The sequence below is a fragment of the Grammomys surdaster genome, unplaced genomic scaffold, assembly GCF_004785775.1.
Source record: "Grammomys surdaster isolate TR1022 unplaced genomic scaffold, NIH_TR_1.0 1036, whole genome shotgun sequence".
In the NCBI taxonomy this organism is placed as follows: Eukaryota; Metazoa; Chordata; class Mammalia; order Rodentia; family Muridae; genus Grammomys; species Grammomys surdaster.
In genome coordinates, this window is record NW_021605455.1 from 2,491,541 (window position 1) to 2,513,495 (window position 21,955).

General features: G+C 40.9%; 1 protein-coding gene across 3 annotated transcripts in view; it reads right to left on the bottom strand.

The window, feature by feature from the left end:
• Nucleotides 1–324: 324 nt before the first annotated feature.
• The window catches only part of CUNH18orf25 (chromosome unknown C18orf25 homolog), an 83,507-nt gene continuing 61,876 nt past the window's right edge, over nucleotides 325–21,955 (bottom strand). For all 3 annotated transcript variants that reach the window (XM_028783222.1, XM_028783221.1, XM_028783223.1), the window contains 2 exons: nucleotides 12,431–12,557; nucleotides 325–4,153 (listed from right to left, as the gene is read on the bottom strand). In XM_028783222.1, coding sequence (XP_028639055.1) covers nucleotides 3,964–4,153; nucleotides 12,431–12,557 — 317 coding nt within the window. In that variant the 3' untranslated portion in view covers nucleotides 325–3,963. The remainder of the gene's footprint in view (nucleotides 4,154–12,430; nucleotides 12,558–21,955) is intronic.

The window sequence follows — 21,955 nt, forward strand, 5'->3', positions numbered from 1 at the left end:
TCTCACATCTCCCCAGTGTGTGAGGCAGCCATGCTCCGAGAGTGTGCCACCAGCTTTTTACATGGGTGCAGGAAATCAAACCCAGGTCCTTAGGTTTGGAAGTACTTTACCAACTGAGCGAATCCCTAACCCCATTATTTTTCCCCTAGGTCTGACACAGGTTACTTAGTACCACATCTAGAAATAGAAGCAGATATGGATTAGAAAACTAGGCTTCTTATAATGGTCTGTTAACAAAATGTAGCATGTTTTCACCTCCAAAGGATAGCTTGGGAAAGGTTCCAGACACTTATTGAGGCAGAAAAAAAAAATTCTCAGAAAGTATCATTGTTTAAATACACTCTATTTTTATTTTATCTTAAAATAGTTTAACCTTTATGCTACAGACTTATTTCAAAAAACAAAATCTTATCTTGCACCAAAAAATATATATATAACACTCTGTTTATTTTTTTCTCCAAAGACCATTAAATACTAAATGGAAACGAAACCTAAATAATGATGTAAAGAACCAAATCTCCTTTTACAAACTTGAGTTGCACACTTGGGAACCATTACTTCTATGCAATGGTCTGTCGTCACTGCATCAAGTCCACGCTCAGTCCCAGCAACAGCAGATCCGTGAACGCCAAGTGCACTGGTTCCTAGCCATACAATGGCTGACAATTCATGTTCAAGGTAAGAAGAGCAAAAGAGTCCATGACCTTTGCACTCTTTAAAGAACAAAGCAACAACAAAAACATTTCCTAGTTTCCAGTGATTTTTTTAAGATCACTACCCTTTGAAATCTGTTAGAGAATAAGTAGTGTTTTAAATAAAAAGAAAAAATACAACAGCATTGAACTAAAAGACGTGATTATTTTAAACAAACAGTGCACAGTCTGAGGAAGTTTGGTTAGGGTGCAATAGTTTTATATATACATGGAAGTCACATCACACACATACGGGAGAACAGAAGTGGGGCTTGGCTCTTTACCTTTTAAAAAAAAGAAAAAAAAAGTCAAAACTAAGACTAAATTGTGCCCTGGGCTTTTACAAGCCTTGTGACACAGTACAAAAGAAGAAAGCAACATCTGTCTTAAATTCCTCATGGTGCTAATTTGCTAACAGTAGGTGAACAAATGACTGAACTAACAAACCAGGCAGGTCATGCTCATAACAGTGCTGACAAACGCATGCTAGGGCTGATCTCTCGCCACTGACGGCATCCAGTTAGTCTACATCCATGGTTCTCAGCCTTCCTAAGGCTGCAACCCCTGTGAAAGTCATTCACACACCCACAAAGGGGTCATGACCCACAGGTTAAGAACCACAGCTCTGTGGCTGCACTATACAGCCGCCATAGGGACAAGCAGCCAGGTTTCTGCTTCTGGTTCTTCAAACTGGAGGGGAAGGGACTTAATCACATTTGTGGCATAAACCAATCTGTGGTCGCACTGTATCCCTCAAACAATATCTTGGCAAAGCATAAAGAACTCACGGTACCAAATGTAAAAGTGTGATTAGGAAACAATACTTTTAAAGAAATTTCATGTTATGAGAGTTGTATGTCACAAAATTTGATTAATACCTTGCCAGAAACCACATTTCCAGTCTCCTGGATGTAGCAATAACCAAGGAGTTCAACGCCATCTAATAACTAATAATTAGTTATTAGATGGGAAAGTCCCATACTTGCTAGAGAGAGCAGACTGCCTCAAGCATCCCTTCACGTCCCTGCATATTAATGTCTAACTCTGCATTCTGATGCACCAAATCAAGTAGTCAGGGTCATGTATCAGGAGTCTCTGTGTGTAACCTAAGATAAAAGGCCAGCAAAAAGCCTGGCTGCAACTCCATCTGTCCCAGTCTGCAATGCACCCAAAGACAGGACGGCTACACAGACTACAGAAAGTGTCAGGGGAAGCCACCTGCTGTATACACTTGAACAAAACATTATTAACATGAAAATAAGTAATGCAGAAACATTCTTTCAAATGGGGCTGTGCCCTGATACTGGGGAGATAGATATAAGCTGCAAAACTTCAAGTCATACCCTCCACTGGATTCTCTTACCAAGGATTTTCTGGAAAACACAAACCAGAAATTATGTTTCTCCTTTGTTGAATATTTTAATTCAAGTAAAAAACAAATGTGTAACAGTAAAACTCAATAAATTAATCCTAAAGCAAGATGTGAAAGTCCAAAGATATACCAGCAGTGAATTTTCAGAAGCTCTGGTTTGCTCTGGCCTCTGGGTCTTTGGTTTCTATCTAAGATTGTAGCCAGGTGAGAGTGACTGTAACTGGGGAGTCGTGATTTTAAAGCCTAGTTAGTAGTATAGTGTAGACTGAAGAGAAAATGAGAAGTTGGTGAGAAGGGCAGGTCAAAAGAGAGACCACCAGAAACAATTAGAGAGCACATGCTCAAATACATCCTACAGAAGGAGTCTACAGAAGAACTGAAGCAACAACAAGAATAATGAATAAACCTGTCTCTATGTAAGAAAAAAGCAAGGCCAGGCAGACGGAGCCAGGCACACCCATGCAGGAGCATGCAGGCAGGCTGTGTCTCCTTCCTCTCAGGCCTCCACACATCACCCTGCTGTGTGCAGAGTAGGTCCTCGGTCAATGTGGGTGCACTGAATGAAAGGGGAGGGTCTCATCCTGGAATGAGGAAGAATCAAGGCATTTGAGGAGGGAGACAAAGGGACACAACAACAGAGCACCGCACTAACAATGAAAACAGAAACAGAAACGTGTGAAGTCTTCTGAGCCAATATTACCTCACTCCCCCTGTGCACAAGACATGGTGTTCTAATTCTAGGTATTGCTTTTTAAAAGTACTTCACTAGTAACTACAACACTATAGGAAAAAAGGTAGCAACTGATGCCACAAAATTCCTCTGCTGGCATTTCCTAAATTCCCTGAAGTGTCTATCACCCTTTACTAATAGTTTTAAATACTGTTAAGACTTAACAGTACTATCAATGTGCTTTGCATCTGATTTCTTATGGTATATTTTGATTTCTCTTGTATACATGTTTTTAGAAGGCAGAGAAGAAAACTACCCAAACACAGCCTGGGGTCCAGTTAAACAGTGGTCACACCCTCTGTGGAGCAACTAGATGTGAGGAAAGGCGCCATCCGCCCGGATCTGCGAGCGCCTACAGACTTAGATGCCATGCAGCCTTTTACAATCTTCCTACCCAAGGAACAGGTTCCCACGTCTGCTGACTGTTTGAATAAACCCGGAGGAAAAAGCTGAGAGATACAGATTTCCCACCGATCTCTCAACTCACTCCTCAGTATCCAGAAAATCTTGAAGAATTATGAATTATTGCAACAAAGAGGTCAACTGAGTCCCCTTAATAGTATTTGGAAATAAAAGGGGGCATTTCAAATATCTGTGTTATGGCAAACAGACAAAGAGCTATATCAGGAAAGAAGGCAGAAGAAGTAAGCTAAAGGGAAAAATATATTTTATAATACTTCTGTCTTCCACATCTAAAGAAGAGTTTTCTAAATGCACATGCCCTACCAGGCGCCAATGAGGAGCTGACTGATCTGTGTGCAAATGCCCAAGACCAGGAGTGACAGTGACGCAGACAGAGAGTGGTCACATCTTGGTATTAATTTCATTATAGAGAAAAATAAATATAAGATTCAAAACCTGAAATTCACTTTGCCTAGTAAGTAAAATATTACTCTAAATGGAGGGTGACCTTAAGGTAGGTCACTAAGCAAAATAAAGCTGTCTAATAAAATCCACCATTCTCATATTCTTGTTGAGGAAAAGAAAAAATTATTTCTCTGTGCTAAGTTACTCTCCTAAGTGAATTATTTTAATAAAAGGGGGAGTTACCATGAATTTCCATCCCACAAATGCCACAAACAGCTTCAGAAGCTGAAGCCATGAAATGAACTTCCATGTCACAGAAGGAGGAGCTGGAAGGAACAGTGCAGAGGAACAGTGACACTGCATTACAGTAGGTATTTGCGTCTGCTATCCTCATCCAAGGTAAGGTCGACGACCTCAGCCGGCGAAGCCCATGTCTGCTGCGGAGTCACAGCAGTCCATGACTGTGTTGGCCGGGAGCCAACATACTGCGTGCCAGAGCCATGCTTCCAGGAAGAAACACTCTGGATCACACCTCCTCGGGGGTGAACACACCTGCAATTGTGTGAAGAATAAAGTCGTTAATCTTACCGTGAGAATGACATTTTAGTTGTACTGATCAACACTTTGCCAATCCTACTACACAAGTTCATGTTGCCCACTTACGCCTTTTCTCCACCTCTCTGCATACCTGCCTCCTCCCTCCCTCCCTTCCCTCTCAGTTTAGCCTTTAAAAGACTGAGGGCTCAAGTCAGCTCGTGAGTTGTGCTCCAGTCAGTTACTGACAACAGGGAAGATGACTTTCCCTGGACTCACTTAAATCTCTGGGATTCCGATGATAGGAAAATAGAAATTCTCAACAGAATGAACAACCTTAGTTGAGACAACAAGAAAAATGGGTAAAATTGGCCTGAAAAACAGTTCTGTAACACAATTAAATAACCATACTTCAAAAAGTGAGAATAACGCTACTTTGCAGGTTAGATTTCTAAGACTGTGTGGGAACTACACCTTGCATAAAAGGATCTGTGGCTCAGTGAAAGGAGCAAGGCTGAAGCCCTCAATTTACAGCAAACTGGAAGAAAGAAATACTCTGCTGATCAGTCACATGAGTTCACCAGGAGAAAACTACTTCAGAAACACTAGCATCATGAATTTCATATTCTAGCCAAATAAAACCAGAGCCTCCCCAGAGGAAGCACAAGAGAAGTCTTGACTGAAATAGGAGAAAGGCAGAAGGCTGGAGCTCTAACCCCACGTCAGAAATTATTGACTGTTCCCATGTAACTCATGTGTGAGGCGACAACCAGAGTTCAGCCATCACCACATATCATACACAGAGTAATAATAATGATCGGGGGAAACCTTGCTTTTAAACCATACATCTCTTAAAATCACATCCACATTCTCTCAAAGGTTAGCACGCCAACGACCAAGAGAAGCATGGGAAAGCAGAGCAGCTGGGGCCATGGCATACGGCAGAATCTAGGCTTATGGTTTGGGTTTGTTTTCTTCTTTTGGACAAGGTTTTGCTCCATATCCTAGACTAGCCCTAAACTGACTAGGTACCATAAGCTGGACTTGAATTCACATTAATTCTCCTACCTCATCCTCCTGAATGCTAGAATTACAAGCATGGGCTATTACACCTGGCTCAGAACCCAAACTTCTTATAGTATCAGAGACACAAAATCTGTTCAGAAATGGGCCAAGTAGCCACTAAGCCAGAAGCCACAATATACTCAAAGGCTAGCTAGTCAAAGTATTAAAATAAGGACCATGGGCTGGTGAGATGGCTCAGTGGTTAAGAGCACTGACTGCACTTTCAGAGGTCACGAGTTCAAATCCCAGCAACCACATGGTGGCTAACAACCATCTGCAATGATATCTGATGCCCTCTTGTGGGATGTCTGAAGACAGCTACAGTGTACTTACATATAATAAATAAATAAAAATTTTTAAAAAAATAAAATAAGGACCATACAGCACAATGTCTAATCCCAAGTCCTACAGCCATTACGTAAACACAGACTGAGTGTCTGTAAAGTGGAAAACTGTCTGGGAAGTAAAAGAGTTTAGGCTAAGGGTGTCCTGCTAACATTTATAAACCCTGTTTTTGATGACTAGAAACAAAGGGACTACTAACTTTCCTAAGCAGTTTTATATATATCACCTCACTGAACAATCCAAACAACCTATGAGGTGGAATAACATGTTCTTACAGATGGAAATAGGCTTAAGACAGGTGACAGGATTTACTCTGGTCAAAATATTTTAAGTGTTAGGTCAAGGAATGTTGAGACAAGTCTACTTCACATCCGTGAGCAGGTGTGTAAGTAAAATGAACCATCTAAAAGTATGATGTTCTCTAAAACTTCAAAAACTCATCAGCACAGCACTCTAATTAAAGTATAACCAACTAGAAAATTAGTAAGAATTTAGATACTAAGTAGCCACCAAGACAATCAACGTAATCTTTGGCAGAATTCCTAGAACTTCTGAACTAAAGGGTGTAAAGTCCCGTTGCTACTCTCCCTAGGGAATCACAGGCAGTGGTTTAAAGGGATCAAACCTAATCTGTATTTTATAGAAAAGGATGAAATGCAACTTAAGTACAGAACTACAGCAAAATCACATCTCCATCCAGGCTTATTGTCCTCCAGTGACAACTAAAATGATCCAGAGGAATGTTGCCTAGTCTCAGGAGTATATGTTAAACATCCAAACAGATTCTAGGCAAGTATTTGGTTTAGGAGCAGGGAGTGAGAAGGAAAAGCTTAAAACCTGCATTTACTACTGAAGAGTGCACAGCCGAAGCCCAGAAGAACATGGATTTAACTACTTAAACAGTCACTGCTGTACCATCCATGGACAAGCAGCTCCAGTCAACAAGGGACAGTTAGGACACTGGAGCACCTAAAAGAACAGTATGAGAGATCAAGCCCTGACCCCTGGGTCTGTCTTCAGAATTTAAAACTCTCTGGTCCAAAGCTTTCCTAACTCTCCACAGTTCTAGCCAGAAGGCTAGTTCCTAAAGAAAGCCACCATAACAGAACAAACAGTCCCACTGAAAGGTGCCATTCTGCCCTTCAGAAATTTCAAAGGCAAAAGTGAAACAAACCAGCTTCTAGAAGGCAAGTTTTGGAATGATCAATTCTACACAACAATCCAGCCACCACAAAACAGAATAAATTACCCCTTAAGACTCAAGCTGGGGGGCTAAGAGGGCTTATTCCTCTTACAGAGGATCCAAAGTCAGTTCCTAGCACTCACTCTGGGTGGTTTACAAGTTTAACACCAGCTCCAAGGGATCTGACACCTCAGGCCTCTGACTGCACATGTATTCCTGTACCTCCCCTCAACACACACACACACACACACACACAGTTAAATATGGCCTCTTGACGGCACATGTATTCCTGTACCTCCCCCCAACACACACACACACACACACACACACACACAGTTAAAAACAAACATTTTCTAAAAGATTCAATCTGAGGCACCTTTTAGAATTAGAAGATGCTAACATGATCTCCTCCAAGGCCATCAGTGACTAGGATTTGTTGGAAGTCAGGATCACAGACCAGTCAGCACAGCAGGACTGGTCTGGGAAGTCAAGACCACAAGTGCAGTCACAGGAGAATGCGTATCTGCACTCTGATCTGTTTGCTGACTACTTAAATATGAACAGCCTGTAAAAATTACGGTGTGCATTATGATTTGTGTAGCCAGGAAATGAATGAAACACAGTGAGGCTTTTTTCTTCCTTACAGTAAAAACAGGGAGGGAGGGAGGGAGGGAATAACTGAGGGGCAGGGTAATGTATGTTCATCTGGGCATGTGTACACATGCAGGGCAGCAGCCAAGTTCAGCAGACTTCCTTGACTACTTCTCTACTTCACCCTCCCACCCAAGACACAGTCTTTCACTGAATCTAAGGCTTATCAATCCAGCTGGACTGGCTGACCAGTGAGCTTCCGGGATCTGCCAGCACTGGGTTAGACACAGCTGCTGGGGATCAGAAGAAAGCAGGTCCTCATGCTTTGTGCCACATTTTACCAATACAGCCACCTCCCCAGCCCAAGAACTTTTTGTATAGTACAGAAAGCATGCTGGTGTTGAAGAAATGTTTCAACTACAGTGTAAAATAGTGTACACTAGAGAAGTAATTTATAATGTATAACAAAGGGGGGTGGAAATTTTCCATAAGATAATTTTTCATGTTGTAAGACTGCAATGCTTTTTATAAGCTCCATAGAGCTGTCATTATGGCTCAAATTTTTGAGGCATTAAAATAAAAACCAATTTTCATGCATTAATCCATATACTTTTCTGTATTATGAAAGGCATGGGGTAGGGAGCATACTTGGTTGGGTTTAATTGATTCAATTCTAGTGCAGACACAGGCTGAGTACAATCTACATAGGACCTGTAACCCATCAAACAACCCAGAGATGTATTTTGAAGAAGCTTTTGATTCTGTTTTGACATGGTCTCACTTTGTAGTACAGGCTAACCTCCATCTGGCTATTCATATGCCTCAGCTCTCAAGTCCTGGTTATTATGAGTATACAGCACCATGCCTAAAATTTTAAAATTTAAAAAAAAAAATCTTCAGACCTCATTTGTTAAAATTCTAGAAAAAAAATTATAAACAATAAACTCTGATAGGATTTCTTATTCCTCATTTGCTGGAGCCAACAGGGAGAAGCTTCATGAGGCAGCCTTTCCACATGACAGAAAGAACAGATTCTGCCGACTCATCACTGACAGGTATACTCTCTGTTCTAAGAAAACAAAATTAAAGAGTCATCATTTTTCCTTTACAGAGCTTGAAGGTACCTTGCTACTTTCTTAACTGAAACAAAACTCATCCTTGTGATTTTAGGGATATGCTAGTTTCCTTCCCTGTTCTTTTTAGTATTGATGTTAACAATTAGTTCCATGAAACAATCTGTCTTAAATGCAAATAAATTAAATAAATGAATAAATAAATAAATAGTTCTATCAATTCACTTGCCGAGTATTAAAACACTATCTAAAACATTAGGAATCTCATTCACTAGCGTCTCTGAAGAGGCTAGTGCAGGACCTTCAACACAGTTCCACACCCCACAGAACTCTACAGGCAGGAACCCACCTAAGAAAACCATCAGTGGGGCTGGTGGAAAGAAACGGGGGGGGGGGGGGGGGGGGAAAGAAAAAAAAAAAAAAAACATTGGCATGAAGGCCAAAACGTCTACCAAGACTTAGGTACAGAACAAGATGACAATCTAGACCCATTGTCCTGGCTGGTTTTGTTTGTCAACTTGACACAAGCTAGAGTTATCAGAGAGAAAGGAGCCTCCCTTGAGGAAATGCCTCCATGAGATCCAGCTGTAAGGCATTTTCTCAATTAGTGATCAAAGAGGGAGGGCCCCTTGTGGGTGGTACCATCCCTGGGCTGGCAGTTCTTGGGTTCTATAAAAAAACAAGCTGAGCAAGCCAGGGGAAGGAAGCATGCCAGTATCATCCCTCCATGGCTTCTGCATCAGCTCCTGCTTCCTGACCTGCTTGAGTTCCAGTCCTGACTTCCTTTGGTGATGAATAGCAACGTGGAAGTATAAGCTGAATAAAACCCTTTCCTCCCCAACTTGCTTCTTGGTCATGATGTTTGTGCAGGAATAGAAACCCTGACTAAGTCACTAGTAGTTCTCAACCTGTGAGTTGTGAACCCTTTGAGGGTAAATGAATGACCCTTTCATAGAAGTTGCCTAAGACTACAGGACTATCTGTGGCATCAGAAATTTACATTATGATTCACAACAGTAGCAAAATTAGTTATGAAGTAGCAATAAAAAAAAACTGTATTAAAGGGTCTCAGCATTAGAAGATGGAGAACCACTCATCTAGACTAAATCCTGACATTCAGAAGGTATGCGAGAGATGGTTATCTATACACAAATGACTTAGGGGTAAGGAAGCACTGGAATTCAAATTAAATGTTTTTAATGATAAAACCAATCCCAGACACCAAAATATTGGTTGTAGGACCAGAAGCTGGAGCTAGAGAGATAGCTCAGCAGATGAGAGCAGTTGTTGCTCTTACAGAAGACCTGGATTCAATTGCCAGCACCCACAACCATCCATAACTCCAACTCCAGGATGCCTTCTTCTGACCTCTGCAGGTACTAAGCACTAATGTGGAGTGCATACACCCATGCAGGTAAAACACACATAGAAAAATGAATAAATATTTTTTTTAAGATTTTAAAGGAAGCTTAGAATTTCATAATGAAAGAAAAGTTGAGCAAAGAAACTAAAAAGAAAGACATCTGCCATTTCTAGGTGAAGGAACAACAAAGCAGGGAGATGTGACAGGGACAGAGGATTAGCACAGACATAGAAGACAGGTAACTACATCATCTGCCATCAGGGTATCAACCTGAAATCTGAAAGGGAAGGAGGGAGGAAGGGAGGGAGGGAGGGAAGGAGAGAGGTAAGAAAGGAGGGAGAGAGGGAAAGAGGGAGGGAGGAGAGGAAGGAGGGAAGAAAGGAAAGAGGGAAGAAAGGAGGGAGGGAGGGAGATAGATCCTAACACAGGATTTAAAAGGAATAGTGTCTTTTAAGAAACAATGTAAGAAATAAACCAATGGCAAAAACATGATAAATAAAAGGGAAAAAAAATCAGTATTTCTTTCTTCCTAATCTAATGGGAAAAGCAGATTAAAAAGAAGAAAAACATAAGAGAATTTATGAGGAAACTTTTTTTATTAAGTCATGAAAAGAAGAAATGATAAAGATAAAATTAGAAACCTCATCTCCCCCAAACAGAGAAAGCAACTATAAAAACAGAAGTGAGAAAGGAAATCCACAGGCATGCTTCTGCAGAGCGGGCTGGCTGGTGACACCCAGGACATCACTAATGTTCACAGAGGCAGAGCTGCTCCTCTGAGTTAAGTCAGCCTTCTCAAAGATCATTGGTTTAGCTTAAAAACCCCATCAGGGATCCCTTGCTAGGTACCTCAGTTCAGATACACCTGAGTGTCACTGCATTCTCCACTCCTACTCAGACTTCAGTCTTTGTATAAGCTATACAGAAAACACTGGCAAATATTTTATTAACACACTAGTAAAAGAATAAAATTAGAAGGAAGAGCCAGGTGTCCTTAAACAAAGACGGTTATTGTTATATGCTTCTTTATTAAAAGACATACATACAACTTAACCCTTGGGGAGAAATACTGGTTTTGATAGATGGAATACACAGATTTAAAATGCAAATTCTTGGTTTTTATATAAGTATATTAAGACAAGAAAAATATATTGGAGAGGACTATAAACAACTATTTAAAAAATAAAAACAAAACAAACAGAAGGCCCATGCCTGGAAGCAACACAGGTAGTGAAGCTTTCCATGCTAAGTTACAGCCCCAAGCATCTAAAAAGGAGTCAGAAAGCTGCTGTGCCATACACCCTTAATTCCAGAGCTTTAGAGGCAGAGGCAGAGGCAGATGGATCCCTATAAATTCTAGGCCAAAGACAGCCATAATGACCTACTGTCTCAAAAAGAAGAGGAAAAAAAAGGAAACTTTTTTTTCTGCCAAAGGCCAAATATCGTCAGCTTTGGGCCATATGGTCTGTCCAAACTACTTACCTCTGTGGCTACAGGGCAAAAGCAGCCACGTGTTATGTGCAAAGTGAACTAACTATAACTCCAAAAGGATAATGTTATGAATTTCTAAAAACTGTTTAACATGTCATAAGATATCATTCCTGTCCAATTATTTTAAAATGTAAAAGGACTAAAGATGGCACAGCTCAACAGGTAAGAGCACTCAGTGGTCTTCCAGAGAGCCTGAGTTCAAATCCAAGCACCACACCAGCTGCTCACACCTATCTGGAACTCTTAAACTCCAGCTCCAAGGAACCTGACACTTCTGGCTTCCACAGTCACCTGCACTCACATACAAATACACCCCTATACATAATTGCAAATAATAAAACCTTAAAAAACTAAAATGTAAAAACTCCTCTTAGACATACAAAGGCTGTGGTAGGGCAGGTGTGGCCTGTGAACCCCAGTTTGCTAACTCCTACCTTAAAGAACACCAAACTTCACAAAAATTACCTTCCTTAACACAGCACAATGTTTCACAGAGTTTTTTTTTATTCTAAACCAGCAAGAGGCATGGTGTCAGATGCATGTCCCCCAGTTGTTTGCTCCCAATATATTCCAATGTAAAATAAAAGGCAATGAATGAATGAATGAATGAATGAATGGCAAAAAAATCCAAAAGAACAACAACAACAACAACAACAAAAAACCCACTAGGAATTCGGTGGTAGAACAGCACACAGATACTTCTTTCTTAAAAGCAAAACTGTTTTGGTGCCCAGACATTTGTTTAAAAGGAGGGGTAAATCAGCTGTAGTTTGCATGCACCCATGACTGACATGTTCTTTTTGTTTTAATTTTTTTAGATTTATTTTATTATTTTATGCATATGAATGTTTTCCCTGCGTGTCTGTGTGTATCTGGTGCCTGCTGAGGTCAGAAGAGGCATTCATTCCCTGGAACTGGAGTTAACAGTGAGCAGCCACATAGGTGCTGTGAATAGAACTCTGGAGCGCTACAAGAGCAACAAGTACTCTTAATTACAGAGCCAATTCTCTAGCCTCGAATAATATGTTCTTTATATGCAACCATATGAGATATGTTCTTAAACTTGGGTTAACAAAAAGTATTTATTAACCCAGAGAAAGCTGCAGCCAGGCCATGAACTGTACCATTTTTTATCACTTATTTTTCTGATTTAAATAAGGTCACCATTTAAATTACTAGCCCACCTTGCATGCTCCTGAACACCCACAATCTCCACTTCGCTATCTGAAGAGGCGATATTAATTTCTTCATTAAGTGGTACACTGCCAACAGATGTTTTGTCACTCGCTAGGAATCCTGGATCCATATGACCTGAGAGAGAAGGGGAGAAAAGAAACAAAACCGTTTGATCTCTTTAGATGGCGACCACTCACTGACAAATTATCCATCTTGGTTTACAGCAAGTTAGTCACACCAAAACCGTTACCATGTCAAATAAGCAGGGGCAGACAGAATTCGTGTCACTTTTTGTTTTCTTCTCTTTTTCCATTGTGTGTGTGTGTGTGTGTGTGTGTGTGTGTGTGTGTGTGTGTGTGTGTAAAGTGTACATGTGTAGGCAGGAATCTTCTTTCATCCCTCTTTAACCATATTCACTCAGACAGGGTCAGAGAGAGCTTACTGATATGGCCAGTCTTAATAGCCAGCTTGTCTCCACCTTCAGGCTAAATTACAGGCAGGCTGACACTCCCACCTGGCATTTACATGGGTTTCTGAACTTCACTCTTCACACTTGGATAAGTACTTTAATCGCTGAGCCATCTCCTGAGACACTCTGCCATTTGAAAACAAACTGGCTAAAAGAAAAATATAAAGGGCTGGAGAGCCCCTCGACAGTTAACATTAAGAGCTCTTCCAGAGAACCCAAGTTTAGTTCCCAACACCCACATCAGGTGGCTCACAACAGCCTGGAACTCTAGCTCTGAGAAATCTGACACGCTCCTCTGGCCTCTACAGGAACCTGAACTCATATATACACACCCATACACACATGCATATAACTAAAAATAAAACCAGTATCTTTAAAAATATATAATATATGGACATGGCATGTAGCTGTACTTTCATGTAAGAGACTTCAAGTATTTTTATTCTATACTTCTATTCCTTAGAACAAAAACTAAATACTTGGACTACACACACACACACACACACACACACACACACAATCCCTCTTATATTTGCTCCGTAGTGCTTTTTGCGTTTCAACCCTAGTCCACTTTTAATGACCTGCATAACTTCCTAGAGGTCAATGGGGTAGTTGTCTATGCTTATCATCATAGAACAAAATTCTAAATCAAAAATCTGTAAAGGCATACACAGAATCAAAGTAACCAAATAAATATTATATTTATACCAATATGCTTTGTGAAAGACTTAACATGTTTTCCTTCTCAAGGAAGGACGATTTGGCAGCGTCTGATCCCAAAATCCCTATAAAAGCAAAGACAAGCGGCATACATAAGGAGCTTTGGGATGTGCATGACTGAAGCATAAGCTGCACAGTGCTGACAACTCTCATTAGATAGGAACAAGCCACGACCGCTAGAAACATAAACCTGCTCGATGCTCTGAGACACAAAGGACTTCTTCACAGGCCTCTCCATAAACTATTCATTACATGGTACAAAAAAAAAAAAAAACGCTTCTAATGTCACAGAGCTGACAGAATGGTTAGTGGCATGACATCAAATCAAAATACACACTCTAAAAAAATCCATGTATGAGTTAAAATAATTCAGCTATCTCCAGCTCTTAAATATACGATCTTAAATGAACTTTAAATTCCTAGACAGCCAGCAATAAAGTTCAGTGGTAAAAGCATTTATCCCACAAGCTAGACAACCTGAGTTCAGTCCTCAGGATTACAATGGAAGGAGGGAATAGACTCCCAGAAATTGTTCTCCCCCGCCCCCTTAGCACACACACACACAATTTATTCCTACTAATTAACACAGTTGCAGTTAACACAAAATTTCATTTATTCTTTAAGAGATGTTTGCATTTAAATATGCTTCTATCAAGCTGGGTGGTGATGGCGCATGCCTTTAATCTTAGCACTCAAGGTGGAGGCAGATGGATCTCTAAATTAGAGGCCAGTCTGTTCTACAGAGTGAGTTCCAGGACAGCCAGGGGTAGAGGACAACCCTGTCTTGACGGGGCCCGGGGGGGGCCCCCCCGGAAAAAAGTTATTGAATACTCTATACTTAACAAAATTTGTAATGAAACTTCATACAGCTGAGACCAATGAAAGGCGGACTTTGCAAACACTCTCTTCCTCCTGTCACCTGCTACAGTCCATTTGCAAGCACCACTGAGCCGCCCTGCATTTTCACTCCCATAAACCTCTTCACAAAACCCTTATGGGAAAGCACAGGAGCCCCAAATCAAAACTTTACAGTACTTGTATCTTCTACCCCTGCAAACCCATCTTGGAGAATTCTCTAAGTTCAATATTACAACAGTCAACAATGGGCACTACAGTGTTAACATGAACTTGGGAACAGATACCCGTAACATTTAAAATATAATACATACTACTATAAAAATGTACAGACAATAAAGAACGCTGTCAAAGTAGTCCAGTTGGATGATATTGCTAGTGGTTATTGTTTAAGCTACTTTTACCTACTTTTCTTCTATAAACCTAGGATAGAAAAAAAATCAATAAAATGACTCCTAGTGATACTCTGCTATACTCACTGATCAGTGCCAGCCCAATAATCATCAGAGAGGCTTTCTCTGGTAGCTGATGGGAGCACATGCAAGCAGATGAAGAGACCACAGCCAAACGTTAGGTACAGACAGAACCCGAATTGGAGATCTCCACCGGATCCCTTCACACTAAGCTCAGGGAACCCCATGAAAGTAGGGAGGAAGGACTGTAGGAGCCAGAGAGGTGGAGGACACCAGAAAAACAGAACCCATAGAATCAACTAAGCTGGGCTTATGGAGGCCCAAAGACTACATGTGTCTGCACTATGTCATCTGCAAATATATTATGGTTGTTAGCTTGGTGTTTCTGTGGGACTCCTAGCAGTAGGGGTGTGTCTGACCCTTGCCTGCCCTTGGGACCCTTTTCCTCTTACTGGGTGGCTTCTCCCAGCCCTGATGCAGGGGTTTGTGCCTAGTCCTACAGTAATTTGTTATGCTATGTTTGTTCAGTTGATATCCTTGGGAGGCCTACTCTTCTCTGAAGGAAAACACATGAGCAGTGGATCTGGGAGAGAGGAAGTGGGGACTGGGAAGAGTGAAGGTCGGGATGTATTGTACGAGAGAATTTTTAATAAGAAAGACAGAAAAGGATGTACGTGAGAAAAGAGAAAACTGGCAAAATGAAAAGTTGGTGAGACAGTCAGTCAGTGGGTAAAGGCAGTTATGGACAAGCCTGACTACCTGAGTTCGAGCCCTAGGACCCACATGATGAAAGGAGAGAATCTGTGCACTGCGGTATATGTGCCCACATACATAGAAATAAATCATGTTTTAATGACTAGAAAGAACCAGTGACTGAGACTGTATTACAGTCTACATGGGTCTGTAACATGGTTTGGATTTCATGTGCTGGCACTGGCAACAGGCACCAATCTTTGAAACCTATGTACAAATATTCACTATACAGCACCCACTTTTGTTAAATCTAGGACTTTTTTTTGTTTGTTTGTTTTGTTTTGTTTTTCGAGACAGGGTTTCTCTGTGTAGCCCTGGCTGTCCTGGAACTTATTACTCTGAAGACCAGGCTGGCCTCGAACTCAGAAAACCACCTGCCTCTTAGGATATTGTTTAGATGGGACTTGGCTAAGCCTAGAAATAGTAAAGCTAGATCCTTATTCTGTCTTAATACTTTGGTGTGACCAAGTGTTCTATCCATTTTGCCTTGATGCTTTAGTTACGGTTGTCACTAGGCACACTGCTCCAGCTGCACCGTGGAGGAAGAACAGATTGACAACCTCTCTGATCTCAAGTTTCAACAAGTCTATAATCAATAACTCAAGTACATTTTACTGTTTAATTATCTGTGAGCTCCTATAATAGCATGGTGTACATTATACTAGGTAGGAGGAATACTACAGGACAGCACACAAGGCAGACACAGGAACTGTTCTCAACAAATCTATAACACATTCACAGATAATAAAAAGCAGTCTGTTACCTGCAGCTTCAGAAAAGCGCCCTAGGAGGGCAGCAGGGAGCCTGGAAGCAAGAGTAAAGGTACATATCTGTAATCCGAGTACCTGGAAGCCAGCCCGGGCTATATGTCAAGTAGCACGTGAAAACACAGAACAGGTACCTCCCCAGACTTAAGTTTGATTAGAGAAGCTGAGCTCCCAGGGAAGGCACAAGGAAGAGGGAAAGTACCACAAGGAACACTGTTGTCCTTTAGCATCTAAAAGTTTGTTGAGAGCTAAAATAGGAAGTCATTAGAAACAAGGCTGCCAATATTGGCAGAGTTGAAAAATCACAGGTAGGAGTCTGTCTTTGATCTTGAAAAGTGAGAAACTACTGAGGCCTACAGAGTGACATAAGTTAAGATTTGTGTTTTAAAGACTCCCTTTTGGAGTATAGATCTCCAATTGAGAGCAGGGTGGAAAACTGCAAACAGAACCAGTTACACGGCTGCACATTGCTGGAGAAGGTGCAGAATGGGCAGTGCTCATGATGCCGGAGATCAGCTATATGAAAGCATGCAGGAAGTCAAAGTGGTGCATGCTGTTGATTTAGGGAACTCAAAGGAGACAATGAAGGCTGAGGGTACCTACGTACATAACCTTCAGATATAAGACAGATCATTGGACATACTATTCAAAACCTCTTTGACTCAGAGATCTAGAGCAAAACAGATTGATAAATCCATAGCAGCCAGGAGAGAAGGGTCACCAGAGGGGAAGGAGCACAGAACAGATGACCACCACCACCTAAGAGATGGCACAAAAAATGGAGTCTATGGGAACAACAACAGACACTAAAGACAGGGCTCGGGTAAGAAGTGAGAAGGGGTGTATTCACTTGGAGCCTCTCCCACTCTTGGGAGTTCTTTCTCAATTTTTCTTAATCTATGTTCTCTCTGATGGGGGAAAATAAGCAGAAAACTTCAGAGTTGACAACAAGACGACCTTGGAAAGCAAAGCCTCAGGCATGATGGACCATGCAGCAAAACAGGCTGAGGGCAATCAAGAATAGACAAACTGCAAAAGGCAGAATATGGAGGAGAGGAACTAAGACAGTGGTAAGCAAGTGAGATGGATTTGAAGGGGGGTGCTCATGTCCCATTGTAAAGACGGGGTAGAGCAGGTTATATTTAAAGAACAGGGAAGAGATAGAACGATGGCAGGCAGCTGACATGATGTTCACTGAATGTGACAAAGATGCTAGAAATTGGTTATAAATGTAATGTAGTCATTTTGGGACGGGAAAAAAAAAAAAAAAACTCCTAAGGAAAGAGCCTGAGAGTCAAGGTAAAACTGCAGATTTAGGGAAATAAAGTGACCCTTAATGCAACCATGTAACTGTCTCCAGTTAGGTTTAGCAGTGTAGACACAGTCTAACTACATTATGCTAGGTGAATACTGCTGAAAACTTAACTCTACCCAACAGCTGAGGACACTAGCCAGGGAGTCCTGGGGCCAGACACAACCAAGTAATAGTACCAAGAGTACAGAAAAGCCCTTAGTGTAAATCTGGAGTGGTGATACATGTCTGTGATCCCATCCAAAGAAAGGGTGAGTCAGAAAGGATGCCACAAAACTGTGACAGAAGAAAAGGGGGCCCTGGTTACAAAAGCAAGAACAGGCAGGAGGCATAGAGCACAGCAGTGTCATGTCCTCTTCTGCCCCCACAGAAAAGCTGGACCCCACATTCCAGTCCTCAGCTCAGACTCCACTCTTGCTCAACTGTGTTTGGCCACCCACACTTACCTGCCAACGACTCCTCTGCTGCCCTCTGGAATGTCAGCACAGGGTAAACCACTGAACTTTCCTTCCACTTCCTTATGAAAACTGGCTTTCCTGAATGTTGCCCCTACCCCAACTCCTCTGGAAAGAAAGTTGCTCCTAGCCCACTTCCCAGTTTGGAGACTGGTCAAACAGTCCCCCACCCTCCAGTACCAGCAGCCTGTTTCTTCCAGGGACCCTTCCACTGCCACACACTGGCCCTGATAGGCTCAGTCCTTCATGAATCACTGCTGCAGCAGTCTCTCCTCACTCTCTACTGCGTATCAGCTCTCATGAATGCTCATCTGAGTTCACAGCCACCTTGAGAGAGTGTTGTCTCACTAAGTAAGGAATTGTACCCAGAGGCACTTAGAGCCACTTGAGACAGACTCACACGTTTCTCAGCCTGTCCAAGTCCCAAAGATAAAGAAGTAAACTGAATTAACCCTAACTTAAGAAGAAAACATGAAGCCAGTGCTGCTGTCAAACTTCCCCCTTTATCATGCAATGCTTTAAAAACTGTAATTACCCAAACATAGCACAGCAGAAATGACTAATCTCACTATTTCTGTGCTCAGTTCTAGCACCAGTCTTCTAAGCTACAATTTAACTTTATGTGAGGAATCTGTGCTATATCCATATTCTTGAATATTAATCTTTACTAGGCAGGCCCCTCACCCTAACCCTGTGTTCAAAGCCCCATTAGAGCTGGGCAACATGAACATTATATTAGCTTTTTCCTTTAAAAAAACAAAAAGGAAAAAAGAAAAACAACGATGGCACATTTGTTATTTTTACAATATTTTTAAAATGAAAAACCACTAGTATTTCAGATTATTGAAACTTTACTCATCATCAATCTAAAAGCCATAATTTATATATTACTTTCAGATTATTAGACCCAAACTATTTTAACAATGCAACTGTGGCCATAAAAATTGCAGTGTGTGCCACATACAGTGTCATGTACCTATAATCCCAGTACTTGGGAAAGGCAGGCAAGAGGATCCTGAGTTCAAGGCCAGCCTGGACCATACAAGACGCTGTCTCAAAAACAAACAACCCAAACCTGCAATCCAAAAGCAAGATAGCTGGTAACAAATGCTTATAGTCCTAGTACTCAGGATCTGATGTCCAGGACTCCAAGTGTGAGGCTGAGACTTCTGCTCCAACTAAAATTGTATTGTTTTCTGATGTGTTGTTTCTTACTCTGTAACCCAGGCTGGCCTCAAGCTCACAGCGGCAGCTAGTATCCTGACCCAGACCACCTGAGTGCCATCACTATTTAGCACAAAGGCCTCGAGCACTCCTGCTGCATGGTATACACTTGAGGTAACAATGACCTGTGGTGAGGCAGATACTAGTTTATATACAGAGAAAACTGAGGTTTTACATAACTGACCTACAGCCTCGTGTGACTACTGCTCAAAAGCAGCCTATACAACAATTCAAACATCAAGTAAAAAAAAAAAAAAAAAAAGTAAACACAGGACGACAAAAGGTTAAAAATGTAGATCTTTTGCTGACCAGTGTTTACCCTGATTTCAAATTAGTTTTTAAAATCTGCCTGTCACTTAACTCTTTTGCCTAGGTCAAAACTAAAGATACTAAGTGTTGACTATTTATTCATTTACTTGTTTGTTTGTTTGTCTAGGTTTTTCCAAACAGGTTTTCTCTTTGTAACAGCTAAGAGCCCTGGCTGTCCTGGAACTCACTTTGTAGACCAGACTGGCCTCAAACTCACAGAATTCTGCTTGCCTCTGCCCCCTATTTATGTATTTATTTATTTGCTTGCTTGCTTGCATATTTATTTTGCAGTGAGTGCTATTTAATACAGGAACATCATCTAGTTGCTTTAAGGAGGCTAGCTACTCTGTCACCAACATGGTTACTCACATGACCCTAAATCATCAGGCCTGTGGACTTGAGCTGAGATTCTATTATTAAAGTGAGCATATGAACAGTCTGTTCAGTTAACTAGAATTTCTTTATCTGTGAAACAGAGACACCAGATTACCACAGAACATTTAACTTACATTCAAAAGTCAAAACAGAGAAAGTGGCAAAAATTAAACTGACAATCATGACTTCTATTAGTATTTTATATTGACTCATAATATTTAGATCCATACGATGGATTCCTACTGCAAACTGTAACACTCAATTTTATTTATTGTTCACATAGCTTCGCTGACAGATCTAGGGAAAAATGACTTTGAAAAAGCTTCACAAGAAGATGCCACGGGAGCTATTGAATAGCAGTAATTGTATCTAAAGATTGACCTACTATAATTTATGGCCCAACATGCACATATACTCTGTGTATTATAATTTAGATAAATTATACACATATGAAGAATGTTGACAGTGGCATCATTTAAAACAGAACTCAACTCTAAATGTTCAGTAAGAGAGTAAGTTGTGATGTACTCCATAGAATACTAAATAGCAGTGAAAAAACAACAATGAGCCAGACTTAGCAAACACAAAGCTCATGAAATGTTTAACTAAATGTTTAACTGAGATTGTCTGCAAATCCATAACAATTCTAAAGTAGGTGTGTGATTGAACTAATAACTAATTAACAAATTAAGTACATAAGGAAATACACAGAAATGCCAACATTAAACACCAAATTTTAAGACAGCTGTGAGGGGAACAGAAGTAGCAGAGCTGAAGCCACTTGGGTCCCCTCCCATTGTCAGCATGCTTTAGTTGTTAAAAAGGATGGTGAGAGGTGATCAAAAATCATGTTTTAAATAAACAAGGTAAAATTTACAGTGAACCCTCCATATCCAAGACTCCACATCTGGAGTTTCCACCAACTATGAATAGAAAATACTGAGAGAGAAAAACTGCACTTGAACTAAACATGTGGTCTTTTTGTCAGCACTCCCCAAATAACACACAGTACACGATGAGGGCTTGTTAGTAATCCAAGGGCAATTCTTTCTCCCCCCGCCCTGGCCCCTCGGGCCCAAGGGCAATTCAAATTAAAAGATGTAAATTACATGCAACTATTATACCATTTTATACCAAGGATTTGTTCTTTCAATAGACTTGGATTTTGTTTTGTCAAACAGAATCTCACTTTGACCCAAGTTAACCTGAATTTACTCTGTAGCCCACAGTGGCCTTAAACTTCAAGTGACTTTCTTATTTCCGCCTACCAAATGCTGGGATTACAGGCCCAGCCCCTGTGGAGTTTTTGGTTTTGTTTTATTTTATAATCCAGAGGTTCTGGAATATATTCCTCACAGACACACTTAGGTATGATTATGCCTAAATCTGAAAATGTAAATACTACCCTAGATAGAAACTGATGGGTTTTCTATAGATCAAAATTTTTCTACATTAAGAATTACATGAAAAGCCAGGTGTGGCAGTGCATGTCTTTACATTTGGGAAGCAGAGACAGGTGGATCTCTGTGAATTCAAGGCCAGCCTAGTCTACAAAGAGAATTCCAGGTTAACCAGGGGTGTTAGAGAAATCCTGTCTCAAAAAAATGGGGGAAAAAATTACACAGGCTAGAGAGATGGCTCAGAGGTCATAGTACTGGTTCCTCTTCTAGATGATCCAAGTTTAACTCCCAGCCCTCACATGGTGGGTCACAATTATCTGTAACACCAGTTCCAGGGAATCTGATGTCATCTTTTGGCACCAGACATGTAAATGGCGCATAAACATACATGTAAGTAAAATATCCATACAAATTAAAAAAAAAAAAAAGAATAACAACTGGGCTCAAGAGATGGCTCAATGTTTAAAAGTAGCTGCTGTTC